This window comes from Octopus bimaculoides, chromosome 5 (genome assembly GCF_046866305.1).
Source record: "Octopus bimaculoides isolate indiv1 chromosome 5, ASM4686630v1, whole genome shotgun sequence".
NCBI lineage: Eukaryota > Metazoa > Mollusca > Cephalopoda > Octopoda > Octopodidae > Octopus > Octopus bimaculoides.
The window spans coordinates 104,007,377-104,023,853 of record NC_142932.1 but is presented as its reverse complement, the minus strand read 5'-3'; the positions used below and the strand labels follow the sequence as shown (position 1 = coordinate 104,023,853).

Here is a 16,477-nt window from a genome sequence, read left to right as displayed (position 1 = left end):
TTGAGACTCTATTTTGTATTATGATAAAACAAAATGGTGTCAAAGATACTTCTGGAATTACATCCTCATCATCACATTGGCATATTCAAACATGAGGCATCACAGAAGAAAAAATTATGTATTTGTCTTACCTAAATTATATGATTTAAGTTTTGAATAATAAAATCTGTCCAAGGTCTTGTTAAAATATATTTTGTTAAAGTAAAGAGCATTTTTCTTTCCTCTTTTTTTTTTTTGCATGCTGTACTTGTTAATTCATCAACATTATTCCAAGTTCTTGTTTAGGATACCACTTATTTTTCTGAAACATCTTGAACAATTAATATTGTTTATGATTCTGTCTCCTTTTTCTTTCTTTCTCTCTCTAGATTTGAAGGTGGTGGAGAAGGCTCTGATGTTTCAAATTCAATTATGCATTGTCCACAATTAGAAATAAAAGAGCATTTCTCTCTCCAGAAAACTTGTCAATGGTTTGATTATTTCTTAGCTGGGTTAGATTGCTACATTTGGGTTTTTGAGAATAATTTATTGAGCCCAGAGCAAATGCTTCAAGGTGATTAAATTTCATTTATTTTATTATGTTACTGTTTTTAGGTCATTAAACAAAGTAGAAAGTCAAGGTGAAGCTTATAAGCTACATAAAATAATTGTAAATTAAACATTCTTCTTCAAGAATATGATAATATGATAGTTGAGATTAATTTTGAAACTAAATTATTTGGTTACTTACTAGTGTTGGTGAATCAATAGAAATAGTTGATAAAATAGGCATTAATAACCAAGTTGGAAACCTGGTGGTATAACAAAGAACTTTGCTGGTATTGAAATGTCCTAACTTGAAATGATTTATTGCAAGAAAATACATGAACCAGGTACTTAATGAATTTTTCAAATACATTTTTAAAATGCACCAGATACTTAGTGGTATAAGTAGAAAATACTATAAATACTTTAAATGTTTACACCTAGTTTTCCTAGCTTACACATATGATGAGTTTTGAAATATCAGATATGAATATATTGTCAGAGTAAATTGCTTCTATTGTGCCCTTCTATTGTTAGCCAGTCAGTTGCCAAACAGAAGATGTCTGTTGTAAGAGAGGCTTACTGAAAGAAGCAGAATAGGGTAATTTGCTTAAAAACACAAAACAAAGCTTGAACTATGCATTCAATCGTCAAGTATGTTGATTTGATAGCTACAGTACCCTTATACATGTATGCCACTAAGTCTCATGCACTTTCTTGTGACTAGTTGGTTGCAAACATTTGATCCAGTCATTAATTCCAACAAGTCATTATTCAAATTAGCTATCAATGTGAATCAGAAATATAAAAAATCACTTCTCTTTGTACTTTGTTACCTACAATCAAAAGTAAAGTTGTATCCACAAAGAAAGATGCTATAACAGTTCATGTCATATGACTTTGCAGATCCTTTCAACCCATTTTAACAAATGAATGAAAAGGTAGTTCAGAAAACTAATTACAAAATTACAAACTTTCTTTAATTGCAAACTAATGACAAAACATTTTTTTTTTTTTTTTGTCAGTTGCTGAATCTAATTCTCAAATCATCAAAGCTGTATGCTATTTTTTGGAGTATATTGCACTATCTGATTTGAAAACTCTGACAAAGAATTTTAATGCTGATTATCTTCTTTTCACTCCTAAAGAAGAAGAAGAGTTCAATAGGTATGTTACTTTGCATTATTGAGGAATTTATTTTCCATCAATGAAATTTTTGAAATACATGATGTCTATGCAAATATACTTTGTCCTACTGTGGAGATTGACTTGGCCTTAAAATCCAACATGGTATCAGGAAGCATATATTGTAAATTTAAGTCTTTTTAGATTCAATCAGCCTACTAAAGCCTTTACATCCTCTGCTTCTTTGCAGGAACAAATGTACTGTCATTATCAGGATTTTCAGCTTTCTAACCACTGTTCTTAAGAAAAGCAAAGATGCTGAAAATTGTTCTGTGAGTTCAATTTTTTTGTTCATACATGTACAACAATCAAAGTAATTCCAAATCAAAGAATCCATCCAGCCAGCCAGCTTCACCACTTACAATTCCTGGGAGGGTTTTAGGGGATAGAGTACTCATGCTCCCCTTCCATAGGGTCCTATCAGTAGCTATCATTACACTTTTCAGCTGGATTCTCAAGCATGTCTGGGACTATGCATATTATCCAACCCTCTTGTTTTGGTCTACCTCTAGGTCTCCTGCTAATTAGTTTGGCTTGAAGAATATGTATTGCAACGTTTTCCTACAATATTCTAATTACATGGTTGTAATGTTGGAGTTATGACTTCTCAGTGTGGAGAAGTTGCAGGTCAACTTAGAGAGACTCAGATCTCTGAGTTATGCATCCTGTTGAGTAACATTACTCCAGAGATCCTGCGAAGGAAACTCAATTCAACTCCTTGCATTCATGATTGTACTCTTTTGAGTAGTAGTGTGGACAGATTACTTATCAAGACAATAACACTGCAAGAACCTTGAATTTTAAATAGCTTCTTGGGAAAACAAAATGTCTAGTTACGTATAAGTTGACATCAAATGCTGGTTCACTTGGAAAAAAAACAACACATTGAATTCATCATCATTATGAGTTTTTTAAATTGCGAATAAATTACTGCAGTTATTCAACAATTTGTCAATTTATTGCAACAGTTCACTGTTTTTTTCTGTGAGATTTTTGTTTTGTTTAGCTTTTTGCTTTTTTTTTTCCCCTCAAAGAGACAGCATTTAATGTTGACTCATGCAAGTTATCAAGATGTTATTTAATCTTCCCATTTCTTCCATTGTATACCTTGTATGTTGTGTTATTGATCTCAACACGTCATTTGTTAATGAATTCCAGTGATATGTGCAAGATTTTGAGAATCTGGAGGAAACCTGTGGAAGAGGTAAACCAAGGAAGACATGGGACTAAGTGGTGAAGCATGATCTTTAAATGTTGGGTCTCACAGAGGCAATGACAAGTGGCCAAGACCTTTGGCAATTTGCTGTGTTTGAGAAGACTCATCAAGCCAAGTGAAATCACACTTGAAGCTGGTGCTGGTGACATGTAAAAGGCACCCATGCCAGTGATACATGAAAAACACCCACTACACTCTTGGAGTGGTTGGCATTAGGAAGAGCATCCAGCTGTAGAAATCCAACTGGAACCTGGTGCTGCTCTCTGGCTTACCAGTTCCAGTCAAACCGTCCAACTCATGCCAGCATAGGAAGTTGATGCTGAATGATAATGATGTTGCTTGGTTTATTAAATGTTGTTGTTAGTCTTCACTATGCAGGCCTATAATCAAAGGTATACTGTCACTGTTTTATCTTTTATGTAAGCATAATCAATCTGGAACTGTCTTCTTCCTCTTTTAAGACAGTTGGTGGGATTTGAGGAGGAATTTAGCTGCTGTTTCTTGTTGATCAAATAACCACATAGATGCCCCTTCTGTTAACATCTGACAACTGAATTAATTCTTAAGATATTTTTTTTTATTTGTAAAATGTTTTATTAACCTGTTCTGTTTTAAATAATTTGGCATGTTTTAGGTGATCCCTAATGAGGTGTGGACCCCACATCTATGGAGATTAATTTGTGAGTGTGTTCTGCAACCTGAGTATGTTGGATTCAACCTGACAGATTTAGAAATTGTCAATAAACTACCTGACGAGGTGACTATATTTTTTTAATCATTATTATCAGGTATCCAAAGATTTTTATCAATTCTCATTAATCTCACTTTCTGCGACTTTAGTTAATGACCTTTGTCTTTGACATGTCCTGTTTTCTTCTGACTCCCTACCCAGCATAACCTAGTACCACAACAATATCTTAAGACAGTGAACATCATTTTGTATCTCTTTTATCTGCCCTTAACATGGCTGACAGAAAATTGATAATACGTGCTTGTTTGTGCACATGATTGTGAGAACTGACTTTCTGCATTATCATTTTCTTCTGAAGATGGGCCTTTACACCTGAAATATAAAGGTTTTATAAAACTTCATTGTCAGAAGCTTTCTATTTTCGGTTTTTTACCTATTTTTTTACATATTTAAATTAAATTATTTTAAATTATTAAAAAGTTTTGTTGTATCTCAGGAGGGTTGGTCATTATGTTAATAATAAACATACACACACTGGTTCTATTTCACTTCTTTTATTAATTTATCGCTTGATTAACTGTTTAGTCAATCAATCAATCAGCTAGGTTTGTTAAATTTCTTTTGTTGCCATTCACAACTTCGTCAACATGCCTGCTTATTATTTTTGCTTTAGTTACAGAACTTATTGAATATTTTTCTGAAAAAATTACCTGCAGAATTCAGGCAACAAATGAGAGAATCAATCAAGAATCAACTTGTTAATCAAAGGTAAAACGCATGGTCTTTATATACTAAATATGGTTCATCAGATGTGCTGTGTTTATTTAAAAGAAAGTCTGAGGCATGGCCCTGTAGTTAACAAGCTTGCACCCCAACCATGTTGCTATAGGTTCAGTCCCACTATGTGGCACCTTACACCTGTATATTCTAAAGTCCCAGGCTAAACAAAGCCTGTATGTGGTTTTGGTTGATGGAAGCTGAAAGAAGCCTGCTGTGTGTGCGCACATATCCACTTGTCTTGAAATTGTGTGATGGCTGTAAACTGACATTACCATCATGCAAGTGGTGTCCTTCATTTCCAACTGCCCATGAAAACATGTCTGGTCGTGCAGAAATATTATCTTGCTTAGAAACTAGTGAGAGTTGATGACAGGAAGGTCGTCTGGTTATATAAAATCTTCCTTGATGAATTAAGTCTGATCTGTGCAAGCAAGGGAAAGGGGACATTAAAACAGTGCTGACAGCAGCAGTAGTAGTAGTAGCAGCAGCAGCAGCAGCAGTAGTAGTAGCAGCATAAATTAGTTGAAAAAGCATCTGGGCATCAAAATCACAAGCAAATGTCTGCATGAGAAATGACTGTTGTTGCTTCTCTCCTCCCTCTTTCTCAAGATCAGTCTTGATTGACTGGACTTATGATCAATGGTATTGCAGCCATGCTCTTCTTGTTTTATTCTTCAGACATAGTGTATCTAGAACTACATTATTTAATGTGATTTTCCCTTTTAAGACAGTAGGGAGAGATTTGACAGATATCTCTAGCAGATTCAGTAGTTATGTAGAGAGGCTCCTCATTGGCTTCTGATGATTGTGTTAGTTTGGTGGGCTATAAAACACTTGGTGTGGAGGCACAATGGCCCAGTGGTTAGGGCAGCGGACCGGCTGGTCGGGGATCGTGGTTTTGATTCCCAGACTGGGCATTGTGTGCGTTTATTGAGCGAAAACACCTAAAGCTCCACGAGGCTTTGACAGCGGGTGGTGGTGACTTCTGTTGTACTCTTTCGCCCCAACTTTCTCTCACTCTTTCTTCCTGTTTCTTGAGTAAAGCTGCGATGGACTGGCACCCCATCCAGCTGGGGAGGGGGGGACATATGCCATAGAAACCGGGAAACCGGGCCCATGAGCCTGGCTAGGCTTTAAAAGGGCACATAAAAAAACATAATAAAATACTTGGTAGAATGTGGTGAGCTGAAATATGTTAAGGTTGCTCCTTGCACAAATGATTTGATTGAGATATGTAGAGAAATGTTATACAGTTCTATCCAGCCCATGTCAGTGTGGAAAGTAGGATGATAAAGCAATTAGGGTGTTGTTAGTGGTGCCTTTTCATGTGATCATGTGATTGTTGTAGAATGAGCTTCACTGTCATACAAATGGTGTCCTTTTGTTTCCATGAAAACATGTACGACCATGGGTAAAATATGAGGGTTGTTAACCTTGCTTGGAAATGTTGAGGGTTGGCAACAAAGGGTATCATGCTCTAGAAAATCTGCCTCAACAAGTTTCATTTGGCTCATATATAGATAGACAGACAGAGCCATCATCATTTTATATGGCATCAGTCCTTGCTGTGTTGAAGAGCCATTTCCTAGAGCATCCAATGATAAATCGGCTTTGTTAAGGATGGCGTCTAATGTCCTCCATAGAATGTAAAAATTTAAATTAATAAAAGCAGTCAGCCATGTTAGCCTCAAATATCTAAAACATGCTTAAATATACAGAGGCATCAAGCTGTTAGATCAGGTTATGAAAGTTACAGAGAGGGTCATAGCCCAACTAATTAGGGAGCGAATCAATTTAGATGAGATGCAGTTTGGGTTCGTGCCAGGTAAAAGCACTACTGATGCCTTATTTCTAGTGAGACAGTTGCAAGAGAAATACCTAGCCAAGGATAAACCTCTGTACCTGGCTTTCGTTGACATGGAGAAAGCCTTTGACAGGGTCCCCCGATCCCTTATCTGGTGGTCAATGAGGAAACTTGGGATAGAAGAATGGCTAGTGAGAGCTGTGCGAGCCATGTACAGAGATGCGGCCAGTAAGGTGAGGGTTGGAAATGAGTACAGCAATGAATTCCGGGTAGAGGTAGGGGTCCACCAAGGTTCCGTCCTCAGCCCCCTATTATTTACCATAGTCCTCCAGGCAATCACAGAGGAGTTCAAGACAGGTTGCCCCTGGGAGCTCCTCTATGCTGATGACCTTGCCCTAATTGCGGAGTCACTATCAGAACTAGAGGAGAAGTTTCAGGTGTGGAAGCAAGGTCTAGAATTGAAGGGCCTTAGAGTCAACCTAGCTAAAACCAAAATCCTAATAAGTAGGAAGGTAGATAAAACACAAACCCCTTCAGGTAGATGGCCCTGCTCAGTATGTAGAAAAGGAGTAGGTAGTAACTCTATAAGATGTACCCGGTGCAAGCTATGGACACATAAGAGGTGCAGCAACATCAAAGGCAGGTTAACTAGCAAGTTAGTTTTTGTTTGTGGCAGATGTTCAGGTGCAATAAAGACTGCAAACAAACAGGAAACAACTTCTATCTCATTCCAGGGTGAAAAACTAGAGGTAGTCGATAGCTTCCGCTATCTGGGCGACCAAGTTAGTAGTGGGGGTGGGTGCGCTGAAAGTGTAGCTGCTAGAATAAGAATAGCCTGGGCAAAGTTTAGAGAGCTCTTACCCCTGCTGGCGACAAAGGGACTCTCACTCAGAGTAAAAGGCAGACTGTATGACGCATGCGTACGAACAACCATGCTACATGGCAGTGAAACATGGGCTGTAACTGCTGAGGACATACGTAAGCTCGCAAGGAATGAAGCCAGTATGCTCCGTTGGATGTGTAATGTCAATGTGAATACCCGTCAGAGTGTAAGTATCTTGAGAGAAAAGCTGAACATTAGAAGCATCAGTTGTGGCGTGCAAGAGAGACGATTGCGCTGGTATGGACATGTGGTGAGAATGGAGGAGGATAGCTGCGTGAAAAAGTGCCACACCCTAACAGTTGAGGGAACCCGTGGAAGAGGTAGGCCCAGGAAGACCTGGGCTGAGGGGGTGAGGCAAGACCTTCGTACATTGGGCCTCACCGAGGCGATGACTACAGACCGAGACCTTTGGAAATGGGCTGTGCGTGAGAAGACCCGGCAAGCCAAGTAAGATCGTTGCCAGTGCCCCTGGACTGGTTCTTGTGCGGGTGGCACATGAGATGCACCATTTTGAGCGTGGCCGTTGCCAGTACCGCCTGACTGGCTCCTGTAGGATTTTCGAGCGAGATCGTTGCCAGTGCCCCTGGACTGGCTTGTGCGGGTGGCACATAAAAGACACCATTTCGAACGTGGCCGTTTTCGTGCGGGTGACACGTAAAAGCACCCACTACACTCTCTGAGTGGTTGGCGTTAGGAAGGGCATCCAGCTGTAGAAACTCTGCCAAATCAGACTGGAGCCTGGTGTTGCCATCCGGTTTCACCAGTCCTCAGTCAAATCGTCCAACCCATGCTAGCATGGAAAGCGGACGTTAAACGATGATGATGATGATGATGATGAAAAACAATTTAAATTATCTAAAATGAAAGTTTTAAACTCTAGACATTAAATTTAATAGAAGTTAGACAAAAATTATGTAAAATTGCTTCTACAGACATTAAATTGCAGCCACAAAGATTTTCAGGTATTGATAGATCTAAAATTCCTGAAAATATTTGCATGGCATAAATACAAAAGCATCTCTCAAACAAGCACATATATTTTATGTTTCAGCCGCATATAACAAAATTTAGTTTTGTATTTTACAGGGATCTTTTGACAGTCCTTCCAATTCCTCTGAAATCTCCAAATACCAATTACTTCAAACTTCAGCAACTGTTGACTGGTTACCATATCTTAAATAAAGTGAAGTTGCTGGGTGATATGGATCTTGAAAGTTTAGCTGCGAAACTGTTGCATAACGTTTCCCAGGTAGGGATTGCAATGCTTCTTTTACTTATGAGTGCTGGCATGATTGCATGGTTAAGAAATTTACTTCATGAGTACAAGGTATCAAAGTTCCATCTGATGCATCTTGAGCCAGTGTCCAGTTCAGTAACCTTAGATTGACCAGTACTTCAAGAATTAGAATTTGCTTCAGGAAACTGTGCAAAATCCCAACATGCACACACACACACATACATAGAGTATACAAGGAGTTTTCATCAACAGACATTAATAGGTATGTATTATGACTGCTCAGATTCGTTTTTACCACTAAAAGTGCAACTGAAAAGTGTGATGTCGAGACTGCCCATCAAAGACAGTTACAAGTGGTTTCTCCTTGAGGAGATTGATATAGATTAAAATGAAAAATGAAAAAGCAAAACATTTGGCATCATTCGAAAACATATGTTTATATTCTTTCATCATCATCATCATCACCTTTATCTAAATTAAATGTTTTTGGATCATGCCAAATGTTTTTGCTTCTTCAATTTTTAAATCTTAATCTCTCTCTATATATATATGTGTGTGTGTGTATATCTATATATATATCTATATAGGTTAAGGAACCTCACCTCTTATATCTCACCTTTCTTCCTCCTTTAACGCTGATGTGATATAATTTCTTGGGAGAGAAATACTTTTGCGGCTGAAGATAGCTTTGTATTGTCAATTATACACTGATATAAAGCTTGAAACACATGTACCGCAGAATCTTTTGTGTTTTTGTTTTTATTTTTTGCATTTACAATTTATATATCTATATATATATATATATATATATATATATATATATATATATATATATATATATATATATAGGGTCATCCCATAAATAGTGCAGTTTTTTCAATTGTATGAACTAAAAGTCAGAGGGGGTGGTGGGATAAACTACCTGCATCAACTTACTATGAAAGCAGGTAGTAAGTTTACATTGTACTTATTCTTAGTGCAAGTTTTGAAGAGTGCAGTTCAGTTTTAACAGTTATATTTTCAAAGCTATAATGGAAGTGACAAAGGAGCATATTCAACATATTTTACTTTATGAATTCAATAAAGGCAACAATGCAACAGAAAATGCGAGGAATATTAATGCAGTACATGGCAATTGGACAATAAGCATAAGCCAGTGTCAGTGGTGGTTCCAGAAATTCCGAGCCAGAAACTACAACCTAGAAGATGAGGCTCGTCCTGGAAGATTTGTAGAGCTCAATGAGGACATCCTGCAATCCCTAGTGGAACAAAATCCGATCATAACTGAATATTGAAAACTTTAAATATTTGATGATTTGACATTTTATGCATTCATTTTTCTTTGCAGAATGTTGTTACTCGTTCAGATGATAATCAACTCACATCCAGAACATTAACACCAACTGAATTATCTTTGACCCAAACATTATTAGAGCTTGCAATACAACTATCATTGCCTGTATGTATTCATATCAAACTGCTTTTTTTTTTCTTAAATTAACTACATTTTTATCTTGTTTTTTTTTTTTTTGTGTGCGTGTGTGTCTCTCTCTTTCTTCTTTTCTCCTCATGTTTTCATAAAATACTTCTGGTAAAAAAAAAACCTTATTTGAAAGTTTCACTTCTTAAAAACATTATTTTTAAAAATATTTTGTTGATTCCTTACAAATTTACCAAATTATTTGGGGTGAAAGATTTTTACTTTTTTTTTTATATTGGCTTTTTATTCTGAAATTATTTGTTCTCATTCAAATTTACTGAATTATTCGACAGTAAAATAAAAATGGCAAGAGAAAATTTATGAGATCCTTCATTAAAATGACTTGTATCGAAATTTTACATTAAGATATTTTTTCTATATTTATTTCTCGAATTTTTTTTTTGTCCAACCCATGCTAGCATGGAAAGCGGACGTTAAACGATGATGATGATGATGATTTCTTTGTTTCTCTGTTGCACAGATCAGAGAATTTATGGCAGTTGTGTTTACTGAAGAAGCCCATCAACAGGATACAAGTTGTGGAGAGATTTTATTGTGCATTTTCAAACAAGAAATGTCAGGTTACATCATTGAGCATGCAGCAGAATTAATTCCTATGATAATGGCTAAATCTAGCAGCAATTCTCAACTTGTTGGTCATATACTGATATCAGTACTTGATATCTTGAAGCACAAAAGTTTGAAATGGAAACAGTAAGTTTCACAGTAACTTCTAATTATACATCGTTAAGAAAAAGAATAGGAAAATATCAATTCAACCCTTTCCATCTAATCTAAACATTATATTAACTAATGCAATATATCTAAGAAAATTCCTTTGGACAAAGACTCTAGGATGACTTAAAAAAATAATTTTATTAAAATATGTTTATCGCTTAAAAACCATCACAGTTTGATTTATCATCTAATTCTTCAAACAGAATGTGTAACCACTTACCACTAGTGTACTAATTCAGTTAACAGTTACCATGGGATATATTTGCTTTGCATTTTGTATTTCATAAGTCTCAGGCAATGAAGTGTATACAACAGTTGCTTGATATCTCAGGGTTACTTCTTTCAGTATCTTCATTTTCACAGGTTTGTTGGTGTTGATGTGTTAACTCACTTTATATTCAAGTATAATGCTACTTATCAGTTTTGACCCTGTCTTTATTGTTTTGAATTTTATGTATTGCAAATTCCTTGCAACATACATGAGTAGATATGGTAAGCTTTATTCTCTCTGTTGTTATCTCCTATATAATTGTTTAGATTTTTTTTCATTTGATGATATCATTTTGAATCTGAAGGATATCACACAGCTACAGCAATCATGTAGATTGCTGCTTACGTCAAAGAGGGTGTATGTAGTAACAAGGACTGTTACTCAGTCATTGCCATTTTGGTTAAGAAGTTTACATTGCAATCCTGTGGTACTGAGTTAGCACAGCTCTTTCAGTATCTTTTATCACAAGCCTCCAGTTGGCTGAAACCATGTAAGTGAAACTGGTTGAAAGAAACTCTACAGAAGCCTGTGGAATGTACTATACTCTTTGAAAGTGGTGTACTCTAACCTGTTGTCTGACTTAACAACACTACCTGGTTCTTGAGTACTTTTAGTGAAGTCCACTCTGCTGTATACATTCAGATCAAGTCTCAGTTATCTGAAGATAACTGCCTCCCTTCTTCCTATCAATTATGGGGACCCTGTAAGGAGTCATGGCATTGCATTTCTTTTTCTGATTAAACCATGTAAAAAAAAAATTGAAAGTAAAAGTTTAGAATGTCTGATGCAAGTAACTGAGAAATTAGGATTGTTGTTTAAGTGAGATATCTATGTGTTCTGTCTAGGAGCGCTTCACAAGTTTGTGACATTATTTTTAAAAATTGGAGTATGATTGAAAATTGGTGGAGAGATGATGCATCAGAAGATACACAGAGAATCACTTTTGATATCTTACTTGAAATCCTTCGTCTCGACTCAAAGGTAAGCTCACACAGTTGTCGTTTCAGAATCTGTTGAAGCTATGTTGGGTTTAAATCTTAAAAAGAAAAATCTAGTGTAGATAGGAGTGTGGGTTGTGAATAGAGAAACAAAAGCAACTTCTGCAGATTAAGACTTTTGAGAAAACCATTCATTTTGTACAAAATTAATATTGTGATAGCTGCTTGAACTATTTAATATTCTATTCCATGGCTGATTCACAAATACTTTCATTTTGATTTGTAGAAAATAAAATTTTGCTAAAATGAAATTGATTTTCAAGCCTGTTTTAACCTTTTAACATTCAAATTTCTCTGTCAAATATAATGCTTATTTATTCACATTGATATGAATTAGTCATACATTGCCTTGTAGCTTTGAGATTTCAATGACATGATTGTCTATTTTCAGAATGATATTGAAGGGTAAGTGTGAGTCTGATCAATCTGAAGATAAAACAGATTTATTTTAGCTGGATATGACCAGTTTAAAATGCTAAAGGGTTAATGTGAGAAATAAGCACGTAACTGAAAAATATGTTTCTCTTTTACTTACACAGTTATGTTAACAAGCCTGAACATACATATCAGTTCTGTGTATTCTGGGTTGGAACAGCAGAATATATTTACCTTACTTAGCTTCACCGTACAATATAACATCCTATTTGTCATTAACAGACAGGCAGGGTTTACTCTTTCTGTGTATAGATCAGACAAAATCTAACTGCAAAAGTATGGCCTGAGCTGCCTGCACTCTCAGTGTACCATTAGTGCTGCATCATTTGCATAAAGAAACTCCCAGAAGTCTCTCTTCAAAAATTTCCATAATTTTTTTTTTTAACTCTTTAGCATTTAAATCATCCATATCTGGCCCAAATATTCTACCTCTTTTAGTTTCGAAATAGCTAAATCCAGCTTCTCCTACACCTACTAGACAATGTCATTCTGTCATTCTAAATATAAATAATAATATCATTGAAATCCTGGAGCTGTAGTAACTATAATGCATGATTAATTCAAAACAGTATAAATAAATAGGCATTGCTTTCTCAGAGTAACATGAATGTTAAAGGGTTAATATTAAATGACTTAAATGCATCTTTTTCAGGAGTATAATCTCCCTTTTAATTTTTTTCAGGTTCTTTCCAATAGTGAAAATCCTACTTGTGAGTTGCTGCACAAGTTCTTTTATATACTTTTGTTGAACAAAACTGTAGCATCTTCCTTCAAGGTAAGAATCTAACATAAATGAAACATGCATTATTAAATAATCTTATTAATTATGTATATATCTATGTGTGTGTGTCTTTGTGCTTGTATTTGTCCCCCACCACTGCTTGACAACCAGTTTTGGTGTGATTACGTGCCCATAACTTGACGGTTCAGCAAAAAAACTGATAAAATAAGTACCAGGCTTTATAAAAAAGTAAGTCCTGGGATGCTTTTTTCATCTAAAACCCATCAAGGCAGTGCCCCAACATAGCCGCAGTCATATGACTGTGGCTATGTTGGGGCACTCGGGTAAGTTCCACCCTCATGAATATGTAAGCCAAACACATTTTTAGGTAGGGAATTCAATCAACTTTACATACAACCATACTCTTTTACGTGTTTCAGTCATTTGACTGCAGCCATGCTGGAACACCGCCTTTAGTCGAGCAAATCGGCCCCAGGACTTATTCTTTGTAAGCCTAGTACTTATTCTATTGGTCTCTTTTGTCGAACCGCTAAGTTACGGGGACGTAAACACACCAGCATCAGTTGTCAAGCGATGTTGGGGGGACAAACACACACACATATATATACATATACACATATACGACGGGCTTCTTTCAGTTTCCGTCTACCAAATCCACTCACAAGGCTTTGGTCGGCCCGAGGCTATAGTAGAAGACACTTGCCCAAAGTACCACGCAGTGGGACTGAACCCGGAACTATGTGGTTGGGAAGCAAGCTACTTACCACACAGCCAATGTCCTTGTACCAATGTAGGAAATCATTTATTTAGCCAAGCTCCTCCTGGGTCAGTTATTACTTATGTGTTCACTAGTTATGATTCTAGTTCTACAAAATTCCATGCATTAAATAATTTAGGTAATTGTTCAGTTTAGTAGTATAAAAAAGTAAATAAAAATTAAGCAGGAGATAAGTAGTAAAAGAAACAAAGGGACATTGGGTATTGGGTGGCAGAGAGAGAGAGTCTCAAGAAAGTGTCTTTTTGGTCGAAGTACCTGACCGCACAGAAGAAACTTTAACTGAGCTGATACAAAGGTGGATTTTACCTGGGTCTCACGTAGTCAGCAATGGATGGCAAGCATATATAATAACATCAGTATCCTCAATGGTGATGCCTACACGCATGAGGTGATTATACACCAGCAACATTTCGTTGATCCACATGATCAAGATGTCCACACACAAAATGTGGAAAATATGTGGATGCGGGTAAAACAGAAGTTGAGACAACAATTTGGGACATAGGACAAATTGTTTGTTTCATATCATCATCATCGTTTAACATCTGCCTTCCATGCTAGCATGGGTTGGACAATTTGACTAAGGACTGGCGAACCAGATGGCTACACCAGGCTCCAATCTGATTTGGCAGAGTTTCTACAGCTGGATGCCCTTCCTAATGCCAACCACTCCGAGAGTGTAGTGGGTGCTTTTACGTGCCACCGGCACGAAGGCCAGTCAGACAGTACTGGCAATGGCCACGCTCAAAATGGTGTATTTTACATGCCACCTGTACAGGAGCTAGTCCAGTGGCATTGGCAACGACCTCGCTTGAATGTTTTTTTCAAGTGCCAGTAAGGCGACGCTGGTAACGATCGCGCTCAAATGGTGCTATTTACGTGCCACCAGCACTGAAGCCAGACAGCTGCTCTGGCAATGATCACGTTTGGGCGGTGCTCTTAACGCTCCATTGGTACAGGTGCCAACACGATTTCGATTTCACTTGCCCCAACAGGTCTTCCCAAGCAGAGTTTAGTGTCCAATGAAGGAGACGTTGGCATGGGTGCCAGTCGTCGAATTTGGTTCGATTTCGATTTCACTTGCCTAAACAGGTTTTTGCAAGCGGAGTTTAGTGTCCAATGAAGGAAAGGTACGCATAAGTGGGCCAACTACACCCCTGGCAGAGGCCTCGGATTATGGTCTCACTTGGCTTGCCGGGTCTTCTCACGCACAGCATATTTCCAAAGGTCTCGGTCACAAGTCATTGCCTTGGTGAGGCCTAATGTTCGAAGGTCGTACTTCACCACCTCATCCCAGGTCTTCCTGAGTCTACCTTTTCCACAGCTTCCCTCAACCGTTAGGGTGTGGCACTTTTTCACACAGCTATCCTCATCCATTCTCGCCACATGACCATACCAGCTCAATCGTCTCTCTTGCACACCACAACTGATGCTTCTTAGGTTCAACTTTTCTCTCAAGATACTTACACTTTGTCGAGTATGCACACTAACATTACACATCCATCGGAGCATACTGGCATCATTCCTTGCGAGCTTACACATGTCCTCAGCAGCCACGGCCCATGCATGAGTTTCTCTGATGTAATTCCACTGAGAAAAGAAGACATTTGTTCACTTTCTGGCAGCAATCGCCAGTCTTAAAGACTGTATAAAAAGTAAACTGCTTCTTTTTCTACTTATCTCTCCTTAATTTTATTTACTTTTATTATATAACTAAACTGAACAATTACCAATAATTTATATATGTATATATATATATATATATTTTTTTTTTTTACTAGGTCTCTCTCTTGGATCTGCTTCCTTTCCTGTCTGTTTCACCTGAGCCACACAACTCTCGACTAAGGTATAGTTCTCTTCTTTTATCATCAATACTAACCTCTCATTATCGTATGCTTTTCTTTGCTTGATTAAATGTTTTGTATTGCAAAAAAAGGTAACACATATAATATTCACTATGATAAGGACAGGAGAAACCATATAGTCTTTCCACTGGTGATAGTGGTGGCAAAATGCAAGACACACAAAGAAACAATATTTTTTAGTGCTTCTTTTGACAGCAATAAACACATGCACTGGTTCTCTTTCACTTCATTTATTTTTATTTAGTCATCTAAAGTGGCAAGTTGGCTGAATTGTTAGTACATCAGATACAATGCACAGCAGAATTTCTTTCAACACTTAATCTTCTGAGATCAAATTCCACTGGGTTTAACTGCGTTTTTCAACATTTCAAAGTTGATAAAATAAGTATAATTTGAGCACTGGGGTTGATGTAATTTACTTAACCCCTCCTACTAAAATTGTTGACCATGTGCTAAGATTTAAAACCATTATTATTAGTCAACTAGTTTACCATTTCACCAATTAACTAATCAATTGTTTGATTAGCAGTTTTGATCAGATGTAAACATTAGAAATCACAGTCTCAAAATTGATGGTTTCTATAACCTTTTATTCCTATAAATAATTAAATAATTTATATCTTTTATTTATTTATCTATTTTTGATATATGTATAAAACATTCTACCTAATTTGAGTAGTAAAAAGCAACTATGAAGTTAATCATATTTGGTCTTTTTTTTTTTCTGTTTTGTTTTTGTTCAAATTTCTGATCCATTTTTATCATTCTCATATAATTCTTATTTTGATTTCTTATTCATAATTCTTTTGCTCACACCTGTAAATCATTTAAACATTGGTAGAAGTCTAA

At 36.7% G+C, this 16,477-nt stretch overlaps 1 protein-coding gene across 2 annotated transcripts in view; it reads left to right on the top strand.

The window, feature by feature from the left end:
• Positions 1-16,477, top strand: part of LOC106874950 (DNA-dependent protein kinase catalytic subunit) — a 187,811-nt gene that overhangs the window by 74,271 nt on the left and 97,063 nt on the right. The window contains exons 33-43 of one of the 2 annotated variants that reach the window (XM_089352834.1): positions 369-553; positions 1,551-1,692; positions 1,901-1,982; positions 3,561-3,683; positions 4,291-4,385; positions 8,171-8,333; positions 9,670-9,780; positions 10,283-10,515; positions 11,656-11,791; positions 12,926-13,018; positions 15,545-15,609. In XM_089352834.1, coding sequence (XP_089208960.1) covers positions 369-553; positions 1,551-1,692; positions 1,901-1,982; positions 3,561-3,683; positions 4,291-4,385; positions 8,171-8,333; positions 9,670-9,780; positions 10,283-10,515; positions 11,656-11,791; positions 12,926-13,018; positions 15,545-15,609 — 1,428 coding nt within the window. The remainder of the gene's footprint in view (positions 1-368; positions 554-1,550; positions 1,693-1,900; positions 1,983-3,560; positions 3,684-4,290; positions 4,386-8,170; positions 8,334-9,669; positions 9,781-10,282; positions 10,516-11,655; positions 11,792-12,925; positions 13,019-15,544; positions 15,610-16,477) is intronic. The other variant, XM_089352835.1, reaches the window with a different exon arrangement.